We start from the raw sequence: 16,246 nt of genomic DNA, 5'->3' as shown, positions 1-16,246 counted from the left end.
AGAGAGGGAGAGACAGAGAGAGAGAGAGAGAAAAAGAAAGAAGTAAAGACACTCTGGACAGATTTAAGAACTAGTCCTGTGAAGTTTTAGGGCTGCACCAGAAGAGATCAAAGTCTATCTTAGGCCACATTTGGCCTAGATTTGTGGAGAGTCGGTTTAATGACCGGTAGTTGAGGGATAATAAACACCTAGGGAGTGATGTTCAGCCACAGGTCCTGGAGGTCTTATGGGGGATCTCCAAGCACTTCCACAGGCTCATGGTGGCCTCTCGTGGTTGAGTATGGGAGTTATTGGCGGTATGAGTTGCCCAGAAATGGTGGTTGAATTAAAAACAGTCATCTTCCAGGGGACAAGGCCAAAAAAGTACTCATCGCATTGGGGTTGTTGGGTGAGGAAAAAAGAGTTTCAAGCACAGTTGGTAGGAATAACCTCGGCGATAAGGTGCTCCTGAGAATGGTGGTACAACGATGATGCATGATGAAGATGACGGTGATGAAGACAGTCACGAGGAAGAGGAAGAAGAGGATGTGGTGGTGAGCAAGCAAGGTGGATCGTGCCCTCTGTTCACCAGTCTACCTTCCAACTGAATCCACAGGAAATCTGTGTCTCTATTTCTTCTGTTTATTAGGCTTAGAGAACAGAGCTTGTGGCCAGCTGCTGCTGGATGAGACTCAAGGACAACAGAAGACTGGGCCAAAGGAAAGTTAGTGATGCACCCCCTCTCACCAGGAGCCAAAGCATCTCTGCCCTGCACTCGGTGACTTATCCGAAGTGCCTGTGCTGGCTACTCCCTTCTCTCCTGGCCCCTTTCACAGGCCCAGTTCTAACAAGGATTCCCAAGACAGAGCAAACAGGGAACAAGGCCGGGGGTGGTGGCATTTGCACTTGGCTGAGAACTGCTCTGCTCACCTCATCACCCAGCTCTAGGAGGCTCCTCGGGAGCCAACGTCCTGCGGTTCTGTGACTCAACCAGAAACAATGAGGGCTCTTGCCTATGGGGTCATGATTCAACCCTGGAAGGAAGGGAGGGGGAGAGTCTTGCCTTGCCTTTTTCCTTCCAACAGCATAAGTGAGGGCTGGAAAAGGGGTCAGTCTTCTCTCTGCCTCTCCTCCTCTCTGGGAACAGAGGGAAGGGCTTTCGCTTCCACCCGTGACCACAACCCAGGAACAAGATGTTCTGGGCATGGGGACAGCCCAACGGCATCAGACCCTTTCCCAAAAGGAGGCGAGACAAATGGGGAACTCCAGATGGAGCAGATTTCACTCAGGCAAAGCTCTCCACAGAGAGACTGTTGTCTCAGGTCCAGAGCCAGGTGTGGGTCTCCAATATATGGACAGCAGCAGAGCTCGGGATCAAGAGGGATTTCCTCCTTTGGCCCTGCAGGGGGCTGTGCTGGGGTTGGAGAAGGGTGCTAATTTAGGAAGCCCATGGAGAGGGGAGCAGACTGGAGTTTGGGGTAATGGGAACGGGGAAAGAAGCAGGGAGCACGGAGGGAGCAGGAAGAGAGGGTGTGTGGCCCACACATCCTCCCTGTCCCACCCGACCAGCTCCCCACAGCCCTTAAGAATGATGTGGGGCAGAAACAAAGACATGGGCACCTCTCAGGCTCTGTCTATGCCTCCTCAGGAGAGGAGCTGCCCTCCTTGCAGGCTCCGACTCTGGCCTTCTCTGATCTGGGGAGCGCCCAGGGGCTTTTCTCTACAATGTGTGCTAAGAGGTCTCCAGATGACATGTCGTGGGCCAGGAAGATTCAACCCCCTCTGCATACACTCTTTTCCTTTTTTGTGCCGCCTGGGCTCTGACAACTAGTTCAAAGGTTCCCCCTCTCACTTTTTTTGGCGGGGGGAGAGCCAATTTCCTGTCCTATATAAAATCTTTCTTGTCATCTTTTTTTTCCCTCTCTATTGGTAGATTTGTAAAAGGAAATTTTTGACGCTGGGTAAGCTGTGCAAATAGAGCAGGTAAATGAAAAAGACAGTGGGAGGGTGTGGGGTGTGGGGTGGACTGGGTCCAGGGGGACAGATGAGAGAGTGGAAGAAAACAGTCACATTTGGAGGAATTAAAATCTGAAACCTCCAAGAAAAAGGGGATAGGAAGGCAGAGGGAAGGTTCCAAGATACCCACCCTCTCCCCCGGCATTGTCCCCCAAAGGGAGCACCATTCCCGCTGTGCCAGCTTTAGGTGAGGGGTGGAGGCGTGCATGGCTGCTGCCTCCTTGCCAAGTCATTCTGGTTTCTTCTGCCTCCCACCATGTGCTGCTGCCTGGAAAGGTCCTTCTCTGTCTCTCCAGGCAGGCAGGTGGGTGTTTGGGTTTTGTGATTCTCCCCTTCTGCAGCAGATCAAGTGTTTGAGTTTTCCTTGGCTTGGCGGTGCTGGCTGGCTCAGGAGGGGCTCTGGTGAGTGCAGCGTGGTCCCCCGCTTCCTCCCAGGCATGGCCAGGGTGGGGACAATCACTGCTGCCCCTGCTGCTGGCCTCTCTCTCTGTCTCTGTCTCTCTGGTTCTCAGAGTCCGCCACTAGGAAAAAGTCACCAGGAGCCCTTCTGGACTTCTCAGCTGCTCAGGGCCATAGTGTCTATCACCTGCTCCAGCTTACTCCTAAGCCGCTGCTTTCGCGTCTGCTCATCCTTCTCCAAAGCAGCCAAGATCTGTGAGCGAAACAAGAAAGGAGAGGGCAGTGAGTGGAGAGCATGCATGGAACACCCGACAGGTTCTGTGGGAGAGTCAAGGCTCCCAGCAATCCTTCCACCAAACAGAGATCACGGGCAGTCTTCATTCTACAAATGGCTGTCCTGTCTACACCCTGCTGGGAAGGCTCTCTGCTTTCCTACAGTCTAACTCAGTCTGAAAAAAAGTTCAGGGAAATGGGTTTGTCCACAATGATGTCATCTGGACTATCCCAGGTTCACATCACAGATTCTAAGTAGCCCAAACCTACAAGAAAGCCCCGTGCTAGTAACCACCAACCAGTCAGAAAGCCTTATTCTGCACGGCCAAAGTATCAAGTTTACCCCTGCAAAACTCCCAGTGTGGGGGAACCACATTAAAATGGAACTGGCAAATATTTCACAAAATAAATAGAACTATAACATAACCGAGATATTAATTTGTGGTTTTCTAAGTCAACATCCCACCTGCAAGGATTTCTTTCTATTTGTGTTTGATGCAACTGCTGTATGCCACAACCAATGAGAATTCTAACGTGTCTGGCCGCCCCACTGAGAAGGCCTCGTCACATACTGTATAACTAACGGGCTAGCTCCACGTTCTATACTTGCACTGATCGCTGCTCCATTCTCTCTACCCCACCAAGGAGAAGCCTTCATCAGACACTGCCTAATGAATGATAGAGCTCCAAGCCACATACTCAGACCAATCATTCTCTCCAGCCCACCGAGGAGAAACCCAACCACTGAGAAGGCTTCATCCCGTAGGCTACAGCGGACAAGAGCTGCCAGTCACAGAATCCCATCATTAAAGGCACAAAGAGCTACCGCTTTGGAAACAGAGAATCTAAATTCAAACTCCCTTCTAATGTTTACTAGATGGATGACCCCTCACTCTTGGGTAAACTCATCCTTGAGCCTCAGGCTGCTTACCTGCACATGAAGGGGTTGGACTAAGTAGTCTCTGAGTTCTCTTGCAGCAATAATGCCAGCTAAGGTTGAAGTCTTGTTTTTGTCACTTATTAGCTTTGTGACCATGGGCACGCAAGCCTCAGTTTCCCCAAAGTGATGGAATTGGACTACATGTTCTATAAGGCCCCTCCTGGATCTAATAGAGGGTAGAGAGATGGTTCCACAATGGGGAAGATCTGAATTCAAATCCCTCCTCAGGCATACTGGCCATGCGACCTTTGGCAAAGCACTTATCCTCTTAATCTTCCAAGCAATTCTCTAAGATGCTAAGTCGGAAAGGTGACAACCCATACTGGTAAGAGGTAGTTTCTTATTTAAAGAGTTCCTTAGACCAGTCTGGAAGCCCAGACTCAGCATTTAGCAGCCCAATACTATATATCCCAACAAGCCTCCTTCCAGAAACTACAACTAATAACCTCCCATCTATACTGAACCAATGAAAAAATACAATGCCGTAAGAACAGTGGAGAAAGTACATCAGATTCAATCAGATGACTGCAAAAACATCTTAGGTCACCCAGCTGCCCAACTGTTGAGGTCAGGAGCTGGGAAGGCCTCCATAGCCAGACATCTGACCTTCCTTTTATCTTGAGAGCCACAAGCAAAACTCGCCACCTGAGGAGGGCATGCATCAAACTGGGTAACCAGTTAAGAGCAAAAGAGGCCTTCTCCAAAAGTCCCAGACTCAGACTTGCTGCGCTGCTGGCATTCATGGGTATAGAGCAAGTTACCTAGACTGCACCAACATGTCCTCTCCCTTCCTGGGAGACACAGCCAGGGAAAGAGTCAATAAACAGCAGGTAGAGAGGTGCCACATTTCTACACGAGGACAGAGAGAAATCAGGTTCTTAACAGAAATTGTGGGTTATTAGGTTTGCACCAGACATAATCTGAGATGGTCCTTCAAGGCCTAAGATTAGCTCACATTTCATACATGAGGGCCTTCCACGACTTCCCCAGTCCCCAAAGATCTCTTCCCTTTCTCTGAATCCCAGAGTGCTTGCGCTGAGAGCTCCTGACCATATGCTGTCTTAGATGCTCAAAAGCTCTTGACATGTTTCAACTGTCTCTTCCTGACCGACCATTGAAGCCAAGGGCTATGTCTCCCCTAACTTCCCATAGTCCTTCAGAAGAGTCAGGCACTGGGCAGGACCCTCAATATGGGGATCAGTAAGGTCTTGTTGCATGTCCGATTAAAAAAACAAACTTGCCATAGAGTTAGAAAGAGCCCTAGAAGTTCATCAAAGCTCTGGAAAATCAGGCTCAGAGGGAGTTTAAAGATTAAAAGAGGTGAGATGACTCTGCCCAGAGAAGTCTGTGGTCTGATGACAACCATTTTTAAGCCCAAAGAAAGGCAGTCCCCACTAGAGAAAGGAGATGCAGTTAGGATTTAGCTAAAAAACAAGGTAGCACCATGAGACAAAGATGGCACTAAGAGTTCACAGAACTAGGTTGGATACAATGGGTAATGCTGGTATCATGCTATCCAGTCCAAGCACCCACCACCCATCCTTCGTGCCCCTTAACCATCAGTAAACTGAAAAGGTGGAAAGTGACTAAGAGTCTCCATCATACCACCAGGAAGTTGGGCTTAAATGTTTTCTGGGAATGTTTTTTTTTTTTTTTTTGTAGGGATCTGGACAAGAAGCCTGGAATATTGTTGGGAAAGTGTTAAAAGACCAATAAAAATAATAATTTTTTTAAAAGACAGAATTTCTTGCCATAAAAGCAGCTTGTGAGGGAGTCAATCATCCAGGCCAAACTTCTCACCGTACAGATGTAAACACTAAGGCCCAGACATGGAAAATGACCCAAGGTCACACAAGACCTAGGATCTGGACTCAAGAGTTCAAGTTCAGTCCTCCCCTTTGATTTACTGGATGGAAATGGGTCACCTCCTGAAGTCAGGGTTGAGAGGGAGTGCTGGAGGGAAGGCATGCCAATAGTAGCAGCTGGCATGATACTGTGCCCACCTGGGAGCACTACCACCATTCAGATGAGGTGAGGCAGTGCCTATTCTAATATTTTATATAAGAACAGGGGCCCAGGAATATGAAATCCTTTATCTACGGTCACAGGCTTCAAACTCAAGTCCTTTGACTCCCAAACTTTCCACTGCCTATCAGCTACATCTCTCCCAGCCAATCTTGGGCTCCAGGTTGCCTCATGTCCCCACTTGTTGCCTCATCTACCTTGAGGCTGTTCTAAGTCTGCTCTCAGAATTGGGGAGACTCTGGTTAGAACTGTTCATTTCAGCCCTCCCTAAACTCCCTCTCTGGAATACTCCATCTCTGGATTATCTGTCTTGTCCCATAGAGTAAGCTTCACTCTCCTAAACCCCTGCCCTATTTCCCAAATCCTCTTCTTGATCTATCTCTTTTAGAATGTAGCTCTTAAAGATAAGAGCTATCTTTCTTGGGCATCTCCATAGTATAGATCCTGGTACACAATAAGTGCTTAATAAGTGTGCTACTTACCTACATAGCAATCACCAATCTCTTCTATCTTTCCTTGATATCTAGCTCTTTCTTCTATCTTCTATCTCTTCTTCTATCTTTCCTATCTATCTACCTATATCTTTTGTTTAACCCTTACCTTACCTTCCATCTTAAAATCAATACTGGCATTGGTTCCAAGACAGAAGAGCAGTATGGGGTTGGCAATGGAGTTAAGTGGCTTACCCAGGGTCACACAGCTAGGAAATATCTAAGGCCAGATTTGAACCAAGGATCTCTTATCTCTGGGTCTCACTCTCAATCCATTGAGCCACAGAGATACCCCCTTAATTATTTCTTCTATCATTCGTCTCTCCTATCTCTTCTTCTATCTTTCCTCTATCTCTCCTTTTTCTTTCTTTGACTTTCCTATCTACTTTTCTATCATCTATGCCTCCTACCTATCTATAATCTATTTATCTATCTCTCTTTGCTAAGAGATGAGAATACAAAATCAAAGGAAAAATGATTCTTGTTCTCAGGAAGTTTGCATGCTAAGAGGATCTACTATAAATTCCACATGAGACCAGAAAAAAAGGAGAGACCCTCTGAGAAATGGAATAATCAGATGGAAGGTGGGGGCAGGGGCAGGAGGAGGTATATGTGAGCTAGTTAGTGACTTGACAGACAATTAGAGCAAGAAAGGTCTTTAAAAGTGCATCTAGTCCACTCCCCTCCTTTAACAAAGGAAGAAACTGAGGCCTAGTGAAAGGAAGGGACTTGACCATGGTTTTACATTGAATTCTCAGACAGTATATAAAGGAGTATAATGAATTCCCATGTAGCTGGCCAGGTCACAGAGTCCTGGGATCATCATTTGAGAGCTGGAAGGGGCTTAAGAAGTCATCCAATTCTACCTGGATGAAGAAACTCATGAGAGTCAAAGAAGGAACATGACTTGTCCAGTAATAAGGGAATTAAGGGGCAGAATCAGAATTTGAACTTAGGCACTCTGACCACATCTAGTGTTTTGTTTTGTTTTTTCTCATTTTCATCACCCTGTTGCCTTAGAAGATGCTTCCTTGAGTATGGCCCAGAGTCAGGTGTTTCTGGCAGATTAACAAATTTCTTGAAAACTTCCCATCTGCCTTGGCACACAGTTCCACAATCAGCCAATAAGGCACCCTTTTGGTCTCCAGACAATGGGATGAACCATTTCATCAGGTGTGTAATTGGAAACCAATTGCTGGCTAATGATGGGGCTGGCAGGGAAGTAGGGGATCTCAGCCTGTTCTTTCCACAAGGGGAATCATCCGTTGCTCCATGGGTCAGGTACTGCTGCCCTGTGGCAAGGAGGGCTGAGGCCACGGGGTCATCTAAAAGTAAAATGGGATCATGGAAAGGGCACTGGATGTCAGAGAAGCAGGGTTTGAACCTCAGCTCTGCTATTTGCTATCTGTGACCTGTGTAACATTGCAGAGGTCTCTCTCAGTCTTAGATCCTTCATCCACCAAATGAATGGCTTGGACCTATGTGACTAGCAGATCCCTCCAGCTTTAAATTCTGTGACCTCCACAAAGCTTTCCCATCTGCCCTGGCTTATTCCCACCCCAGCTGCATTCCTTCTTTGACTTTCCTATCTACTTTTCCAGCTTTTCTATCACCTATGCCTCCTATCTATCTATAATCTATAATCTAATATAATATCTATAATCTGTTTATCTATCTTTGCTAAGAGATGAGAATACAAAATAGAGGTGGAGTCCAGACAAGGAAAGGAGGACAAAGCCCCCTGGGCATCCCACCCAGCTCAGCCAATAGCTTCACTTGTGGTCCTAGTGGATGGGGGAGGAGGGGGGAGTGGCAGGGAGAATGTACAGAGTATGAATTGGCTTCCAGGATCAGAGACAGAGCTGGAAGGTCTTTTCTCACTCCGAATCTAAATAACTCTCACATTATATTCCCCAGAACCAGAAACTCTGTTTTCTCCCAGACTTTAAAATCTTCCCCAGTCTGGCCTCAATATACCTTGCTCCTTTATTGCCCCATGGGCATCTCCCCTTCTCTAAGGCACACTGGGGCACTGTCCTGTCCTGTTAGGAGGAGTCTCCCCACCCGCATGCCAGCCTTATTCTTACTTCTGAGCCTTGACTCATTCCATTCCTCTGCCTCCTCCATTGCCTAAAGCTGATTTAGGGAATGACTTAGGATAACAGGGAGGTAGGAAGGGCAGGATCCATGTGCCAAACTATGTTGGGGACACAGTAGGTGTTGATGAGTCCCTGTGGATAGACTGACTGAAGCAGATATAGGAGCAAGAGCTCTGTCACTAACTGTGTGGCTTTAGACAAGTCATGATGCCTCTCTGGGCCTCAGTTTACTCAACCAAAAATGGAAGGTGCAGGACTAGACCAGAGGTTTTTGCATCTTAGACCCCTCTGGCATAAAATTCTGATAAAGCCCATGGGCTCCCTCTCTGAATAATGTTTCTAAGTAGATGAAATAAAATACATAGAATTACAAAGAAAACTATATTGGAAACACAGGCATGCCAATACTAATTAAAAAAAAAAAAAAAGACAAGTTCATGGATCTCAGGTTAAGAACCCTTGGACTGGATGACCCAGGCCAGATCAGCTTGGATGGAGATGAAATTATCTGTTGAAGCTTCTGGACAAAGGAATCGCTAAGATGTGGGGCTTGTTGGCAGTGAACATGAAAGGTCAGACCGATGCCTCTGGGCTTTACATCACTTAGTGTCAGGCAGCACCTTGGGGCTCTATTTTATCATTTTGCTTTGTCTCATCTTGTTCCACACATGAGAAAGACGCGAAAGGCTGTGCTTCAGAAAGATTTATCTAGGAGAATGGTCAGAGAGAGACTCAAGATAAAAAAGCCAAGAACCATATGCAATAATGGGGCCAAAAGCCCAAACCTCTCATTTTATGGAATCTGAGTGGGCCCAGAGAGAACTCAATGGCAGCTGAGACATTACCTACCCATGCATCCCAAACCAGCCCCAGCTTGGAAGGATGCTGGATACAAGAATCAGAGCCCTGCAGCCTAGGGGTAAAGACCTCCCCATTTATTACAAAACTCTTACCTTCTGTCTTAGAATCAGTACTAAGGATTGGTTCCAAGGCAAAAGAGTAGTAAGGGTTAGGCAACTGGAGTTAAAGTGACTCACCCAAAGACACACAGCTAGAAAGTGTCTGAGGTCAGATATAAACCCAGGTCCTCTTGACTCCAGGCCTTGTGCCTTATCCACCATGCCACCTAACCACCCCTCTTGAGAAGCACTTCCCCAGCTTGGACACTTGGCCTTAATAAGCTGGCTGTGGGGCTCTGGTGACCCCATATCTCTTTGGTCTTCCAGAAGCACTAAGGAGGAAAGAGAAAACTACAGGGAACCTCAAGCAAAAGCTTCCCTATTGTACACGGTGTCGAGCTCAAAGTGAAAATTAATTATGATTCCCATTCAGCACCGATGACGGCACATTATTGCAGTGAACAACAGGAAAAAAAAACGATTCGCTCTCATTTTGCATCAAAGATGGGCTCTGCGTAATTGTGTCTAATGAATGAAAACAAACAAAACAAGCAGCTGCGATTTATTAATCCCATTACCGGTAAGAAGAGAAGTTCCCTGGAGCGGAGAACACCAGATTCCCTGTCGCTGTCCCTTGTATGCCTGCCCACCCAGGGATAGTGTGAGCTGCCAGGCTATACTTAACCCATGAAGATCTAAGATGAAATGGGTCTAGGGGATAGATGTCTGGGGTCCATGAACTCAGATGGGAAATATTTTTCATCTTTATTGTCATTAACCGGTAACTGAAATTGTTATTTTCTTCAATTGTTTGTTGGGTTTCTTAAAAATAAGATTCTGAGAACCACAGGTCTGACCAAACAACTGTCCAAGGGAAAAAAACTTACAAACCGCTGGTCTAAAGGAAAAGACCTCCAGATCACAGAGATCAGAGGTTTTTGATGAAGCCCATAAAGCAATGAATGAAAAGGCATTTTTAAAAAAACATTTCCAATGTGCCAAGTATTGTGCCAAGCACTAGGGATATATATATATAGAGAGAGAAAGAAATAGTCTCTTCTCTTAGAGAACTCATATTCTAATTGGGGAAGACAACAGAGGAAAGAGAATTCAACTGCAGGGCAGATGGCAAGGCCTGGAAGTCCTATGGGTGAAACCTGAAGATAAAGGGCAAAGACTCCAGGATTCTGAAAGGACATCTAGTTCTCCTCTGGCAAAAGAGGGTTGGACTAACTGGTCTTTGAATGTCTCCTCTAACTCTGGCACTCAAGTTACTGGTCAGTGATAGTTTAACAGTGGCCCAGAGAAGTTAACTTTCTGTATGATGCCAGGACTGAAACACAAGCCCTCAATCAATCAGTCAATCTCTCTGTGTCTCTCCCATTCTCTCTCTCTCTCTCTCCCCCCCTCCCTCCTTCCCCTCTCTACTCCTCCCCACTCCACTCTTCCCCACTCACTGGGCTCCAAAGCCCAGCTCAGCTAGAGTGCTGTGTGACAGCTCGGCTCTTAGCAGTCCATTGTTCTGGGCTTCCAAAAAGCCTGGCTTCTTCTCAGAATGTGACCCTTTGAGAAGGTATCCAACTCTGTCTCTGCGGAAGGATTAAGGATTAAGAACCCCCAACAAGACAAAACAGTTCCATTTATCAATCACCTTTCCCCCCTCCTAGAGCTTAAAGCTTTCCTTCTGAAAGGGCTGCTCAGGAGGCGAGCAGGCAATCAGCTCAACTCCTACTAAAGTCTTTCTTATACAGCATTGGGCTAGTGGTGAGAAAGGCATTTTGTGAATCCTAAAGCATTACAGAAATGTGAATTATCATCATCTGAATATCCCCTGCCTCTCCCAGAAATCTGGAGCAGGGCTCCACATGGGGCCAATGGAGAGTGAGTTGGGGCTTGAGGGGGAAGAGTCTTAAATCAAAGAAGAGGTGGTTTGAAATAAATAGGAGGAATAGCTAGAAACATCCTAGCCTGGCATTCAAGGCCCTCCATGCTTTCCCTACAACTCCCTTTTCCAGTCTTAGCCCTTATTGTTCTGCTACCAGCATACCCTGCACTGAAGTTAAATTCACTGTTCCCCAAGCACGCCCCATGTTTCCCTACTTTACCTCAAGCTGTTCCTTCCACATGGAGTCTCCTTTTCCTCCCTTCCCAGTGACCCACTCTTGGTGTTTTTTTTTTTTTATTTAACCATTTCCTTCTGTCTTAGAATCAATATTAAATATCAGTTCCAAGAGAGCAGCAGGGGCTAGGCAATTAGGGTTAAGTGACTTGCCCAAGGTCCCAGAGTTAGGAAGTATCTGAGGTCAAATCTGAACCCAGGTCCCCCAGACTCCAGGCCTGGTACTCTATCTACTGTACTACTTAGCTGCCTTTCCATCCACTCTTCAAGGATCAGCTCCCAATGCCAGTTCCATCAGCAAATATTCCCTGACTTTCTGCCCTACCAACATGGGGCAACCAAATAGAAGGGAATTTTTCTCTCTCAACTACGAGCAATCAGTAATCTTCTCTTATGATACTAAGCACAGTCTTTCTTGTATTGCAGTTATCAGAAACACTTATTTCCTCTACAAGCTGACAGCTCTTTTGTCTAATTATCATGCTTTCACAATCAGAGCAAGGAGGATGAATAAGTTATCTTTCGGACTCCCCAAGTACCAGGCACAGAGCCCCCCCCCCCATAGTGGGTGATCAATAAATGTTGGCTAAACAAATAATCTCTCATTTCTCATCTCCTAAAACATTCCCTTTTGCCCATGTAAACACTCCTAAAATGGTTCAACCTTTTATCTTAACCTTGCTCTATTGAACACTTTTTTATGAACAACTTTGATGAGACCCCCTTGTCAAATATGCTGAAGACATAAAGCTGGGAGAGATAGCTAACATGGTGGGGGACAACAACGGAACTTTAAAGTATCACAAGCTGAATTTAATAATATGAAATCTAAGAGGAATAAATATAAAGTTCTACCCTCAGGTTCCAAAAATTGACTACACATTTACAAGATGGAGAAGGCATGACTACAGACTAGATTTTGTGATGTATAAACGCAGGAGGCAACAACAATGTGTCAAGCAGCTTTTTTTAAAGTCAATGTGAGAGGACGCTGGGCAAGTCACTTAACCCCAGTGGCCTAACTCTTGCCTTAGAATTGATCCTAAGATACAAAATAAGGGTTTAAAAAAAAAAGGCAACATGAAGTGAGCTCACATTAATAGAAGAATCGAGATGTTCAGAACAAGGAGAGTGGTGGTCTCTTGCCCTGTTTGGCTCAAATATGCATTGCTGCATTTTTAGTCTAGAGTTCAAAATATAGGAATTAGGGATTCCAGTCTAGACTTGGAGTGCAGCCTTTGTATTTGAAGAACCAATCATTCCCCCTATGCCTTCTCTTCTTCAGCCTAAACACGCCCACTTCCTTTGAATGAGCCTCAAAAGACTTGAATTCAAGGACCTCTTGCATCCTGTTTGCCCTCCTCTGGACCCTTGCCAATGTATAAATGTTCTTCTAAAATTGCCCTAAGAGAACTGAGAATAACGCTGCAGTTGTAGTCTCATCAGGGCAGAGAAAAGAGAAACTGTCACCTTCTTGTTCTTAAGTGAAGGTGATTTTTTTTAAACTGAATTGTACAATAATTAGGGGATCTTGGTAGCACAAGGAAAGAATACTAGGCCTGGTGTCAGGAAGACACATCTTCATGAATTCAAATGTGGCCTTAGACATTAACTGGCTGTGTGACCCTGAGCAAGTCACTTCTGCCTGCTTGCCTCAGTTCCTCATCTGTAAAATGACCTAGAGAAGGTGATGGCAAACCACTCAAGTATCTTCGCCAAGAAAACCCCAAACGGGGTCACAAAGAATCTGACATGCCAAATATCAAGGACAACAAAAATAGAATGATTAGCTTGTCAGATTCAATCCCGTGCTCTAGCCTGCCAAGATTTTTATGGATCCTTTGACCCAGAGTTCCCACTATGAGGTATATATTTCTCAAGGAAAGAAAAGCCAGACACTTATACCAATATATACCAATAGTAGCACTTTTTTATAGTAGCAAAGAACTGGAAACAAAGTAGATGCCTGTCAACCAGGGAATGGCCCAACAAATTATGGTCCTTGAATGTAATTAAATATTATTGAGCTGTAACAAATGACAGACATGAAGGATTCAGAGAAATGTAGGAAGATTTATAAAAAATGTTGCAGAGGGAAGTAAGTAGGATAAGGAAAAAAAGCAATATATATCATGACTCTAACAATATCATGGAAAAAAACAAACTGAATTGTGGAATTATAATAGCCAAGCTTGAACCCAGAGAAGAGATGAGACAATGTGCCTCCCTTTTCCTTTGCAGAGGAGGAGGCCTAACATTGCCTATAAAAATAGGCAGCTAAACTGGTTAATCTTCCTGAACTTCCTTTTTTTGCCCTTTATTTTTTATTTAATTTTGTCGCTTTATAAAAGAGGGTCTGCTGGGTGGTGGAGGAAAAAGGAATATATTCAAAAATGAAGGTTATATAGAAATAAAACAAATCAATAAAATTTAACTTTAAAAAAAAAAGAAATTGTTCATCCTAATTTTCATCCAGTGTGCTAGTGTGTCCCTTTCAGCTTTGTGTCATCTGTGAATCTAATGAGTATGCAGCCTCAGTCTATACTCAAGTCATTTATTAAAAAAAAAACAGCCCTAAAAACAAAGCAGTCAAGAGCAAAGAGCCAAGCAAGCATAGCTCCCTTGGGCACTGCCCTGGAAACATCCTACCAGGATGACATTCAACTACTCTTGGAGTCTTCTCCTTCCAGTGGTTCTGATTCCACTTAATTCTATTATCATCTAGTCTACTGCTCTCCATCTTTTCTACAAGAAAAGCATGAGGTGCTTTAATAAATAAAATGACTACAAGGAGATTTAAGAGGAATAAACCCAAAATCTACACTCAGGTTCAAAAAATCAACTGCATACCTACAAGATAAGAAATACTTTATCAAATGTTTTCCTAAAAGCCACATCAATTACATCTAAAGCACCCCCCTGATCTACCAGTTTGGAAATCCTGTCCAAAAAAGGAATAACGTTAGTTGGACCTGGCCTGTTCTTGATGAGGTCCTTTAGGTCTTTTATAATCTTCAGCTTAAAGATTCTATACATCATAAGTGCCAAACATGGTTGTAATATGGCCCTCGACCCTCCTGATTATTGCCCAAACCAGGTAAAAATGTAACTGGGAAGTAGTTAACAAAATAAAAATACAATAAAACACCGACAAAATTAATGTTTTCTTTCTTTTTTTTTTTTTTAAACCCTTACCTTCCGTCTTAGAATCAATATTGTGTATTGGCTCCAAGGCAAAAGAGTGGTAAGGGTAGGCAATGGGGGTCGAGTGACCTGCCCAGGGTCACACAGCTAGGAAGTGTCTGAGGCCAGATTTGAACCTAGGACCTCCCGTCTCTAGGCCTGGCTCTCAATCCACTGAGCTACCCAGCTGCCCCCTATATGGGGTTTTCTAAGACAGTATGTGGCCTGTAAAGATTCTTGTGAAAGATTTAGTGCTCCCCACTCCTTTCTTTTCTTTTAAAAAAATCCCTTACTTTCTGTCTTAGTAACACTTGTAAGAAAGGCAAAGGCTAGGTAAATGGGGTTAAATGACTTGCCTAAGGTCACACAGCTGGGAAGGGTCGGAGGCCAAATTTGAGCCCAGGCCCTCAACTCCAGGTGTGGCACTCTATCCAGCTGTACCCCTAGCCCTCCTTTCTACTAGAGTTTGACATTACTGCTCTACATATTCAAGGCCATAATGTAGTCATGGGTTTTATTCCATCAAAGTTTAGAGAAAAGCGCCTGTGAGGTCAAATTAAACCCTTCATTTGGGACTTGAGTTCCTCTTGCTTGTTGCTTAGACTTTCAGCCATGGGCTTTATTAATGGTTCCTTTCTTGGATCTGTCTTCCGGAAACTTCTGGGTACACCAATTACTATTCCTTATCTTAATGCAACTACTCCACAGTATCAGCTTGAATGTATATAAGCAGAGCTCACCCTCCCCCATCCCTTTTATTTCAATGCCTGGTTGATTACAGGGTACTGACAAACCTATTCCTACTTGCCTTTGTTAGTCCCCTCCATCCCTGGCCAAGAGTTGATCATTCCTCCACTTTAAGTCATGAGATAATCTATGTTAAGCACTCTGTAAACCTTAGAGTGCTGTATAAATGAGAGCTACGGCTATTTTTATCATAATGGTAGATGGAGAAAATGTAGAAGAGCGCAACTCTTAGATTGTTTCTGTTTGCAGTGTCAAGGACAGCCATCTTCTGACTGGGAAAAAGAGAAGTGAGTATAAAGAGAATTAAAACCTGAGATAAGGAAGATGGAGTAAGAGAAGGCTTCACTGGGCTTGATGGGTTCAGGCCCAAATGAACCAGAATCGGAGGTAAGGAAAACTGTTGAATGTCATTCATAATTAACTGTGGTCTTTGGCAGACCATGGAGACAGAGAGAGGCACCTCAGGACTGAGAAATAAAGGCAGAGGGGAGGGTGAGGGGGGAGGATGGAGAGGAAGGAGAGAATAGAACCCACAAACTATAGTCCAGGGGGCTTGGAAAATTCTAGAATGTATCTAGAAAAAGAGCAGCTGTTCCAGAGAATTAGCACAGACTCATTAGATTAGCCTCGTTTTCTTTTTCTGGACAGGATTACTATGCTGCTAATTTTAGAAGAAACGGTAGCTGTAGTTTACTTCAACTTTAGTAGGGAGATCTGATAACATTTCCCAAACTATTCCTGTGGGAAATGTTGAGGGCTAAACAACAGTAGAGAGAAAGGTACATTCAATACAGGCTAAATGACCAGATCCATTTAGAGGCAGCTAGAAGGCTCAATGAATAAAGTCTTGGGAGACCTGAAGCTCCATCTAGTCTCAGACACTTCCTAGCTGGGTAACCTTGGCCAAATCACTTAACCTCTCATTTCTTCCATTTCCTCAACTGTAAAATTAGCATTATAATAGTGCCTAATCTTCCAGGGTTGGTGGAAGGGTCATAGGAGATCGTAAAGTACCTAACATTGTGCATTGTACGCAGTAGCCACTCTATAATCTATGCTAGACTTTATGCTCTTTA

The 16,246-nt window shown here is 44.7% G+C and overlaps 1 protein-coding gene across 1 annotated transcript in view; it reads right to left on the bottom strand.

Moving 5' to 3' along the window:
- Positions 1–2,551: 2,551 nt before the first annotated feature.
- PLXNA1 (plexin A1) overlaps positions 2,552–16,246 on the bottom strand; it is a 224,964-nt gene continuing 211,269 nt past the window's right edge. The window contains exon 30 of the mRNA XM_044676176.1: positions 2,552–2,647. Within this exon, the coding sequence (XP_044532111.1) occupies positions 2,552–2,647 (96 nt within the window). The remainder of the gene's footprint in view (positions 2,648–16,246) is intronic.

This window comes from Gracilinanus agilis, chromosome 1, assembly GCF_016433145.1.
Source record: "Gracilinanus agilis isolate LMUSP501 chromosome 1, AgileGrace, whole genome shotgun sequence".
In the NCBI taxonomy this organism is placed as follows: domain Eukaryota; kingdom Metazoa; phylum Chordata; class Mammalia; order Didelphimorphia; family Didelphidae; genus Gracilinanus; species Gracilinanus agilis.
This window is presented reverse-complemented; position numbering and strand designations above follow the sequence as displayed.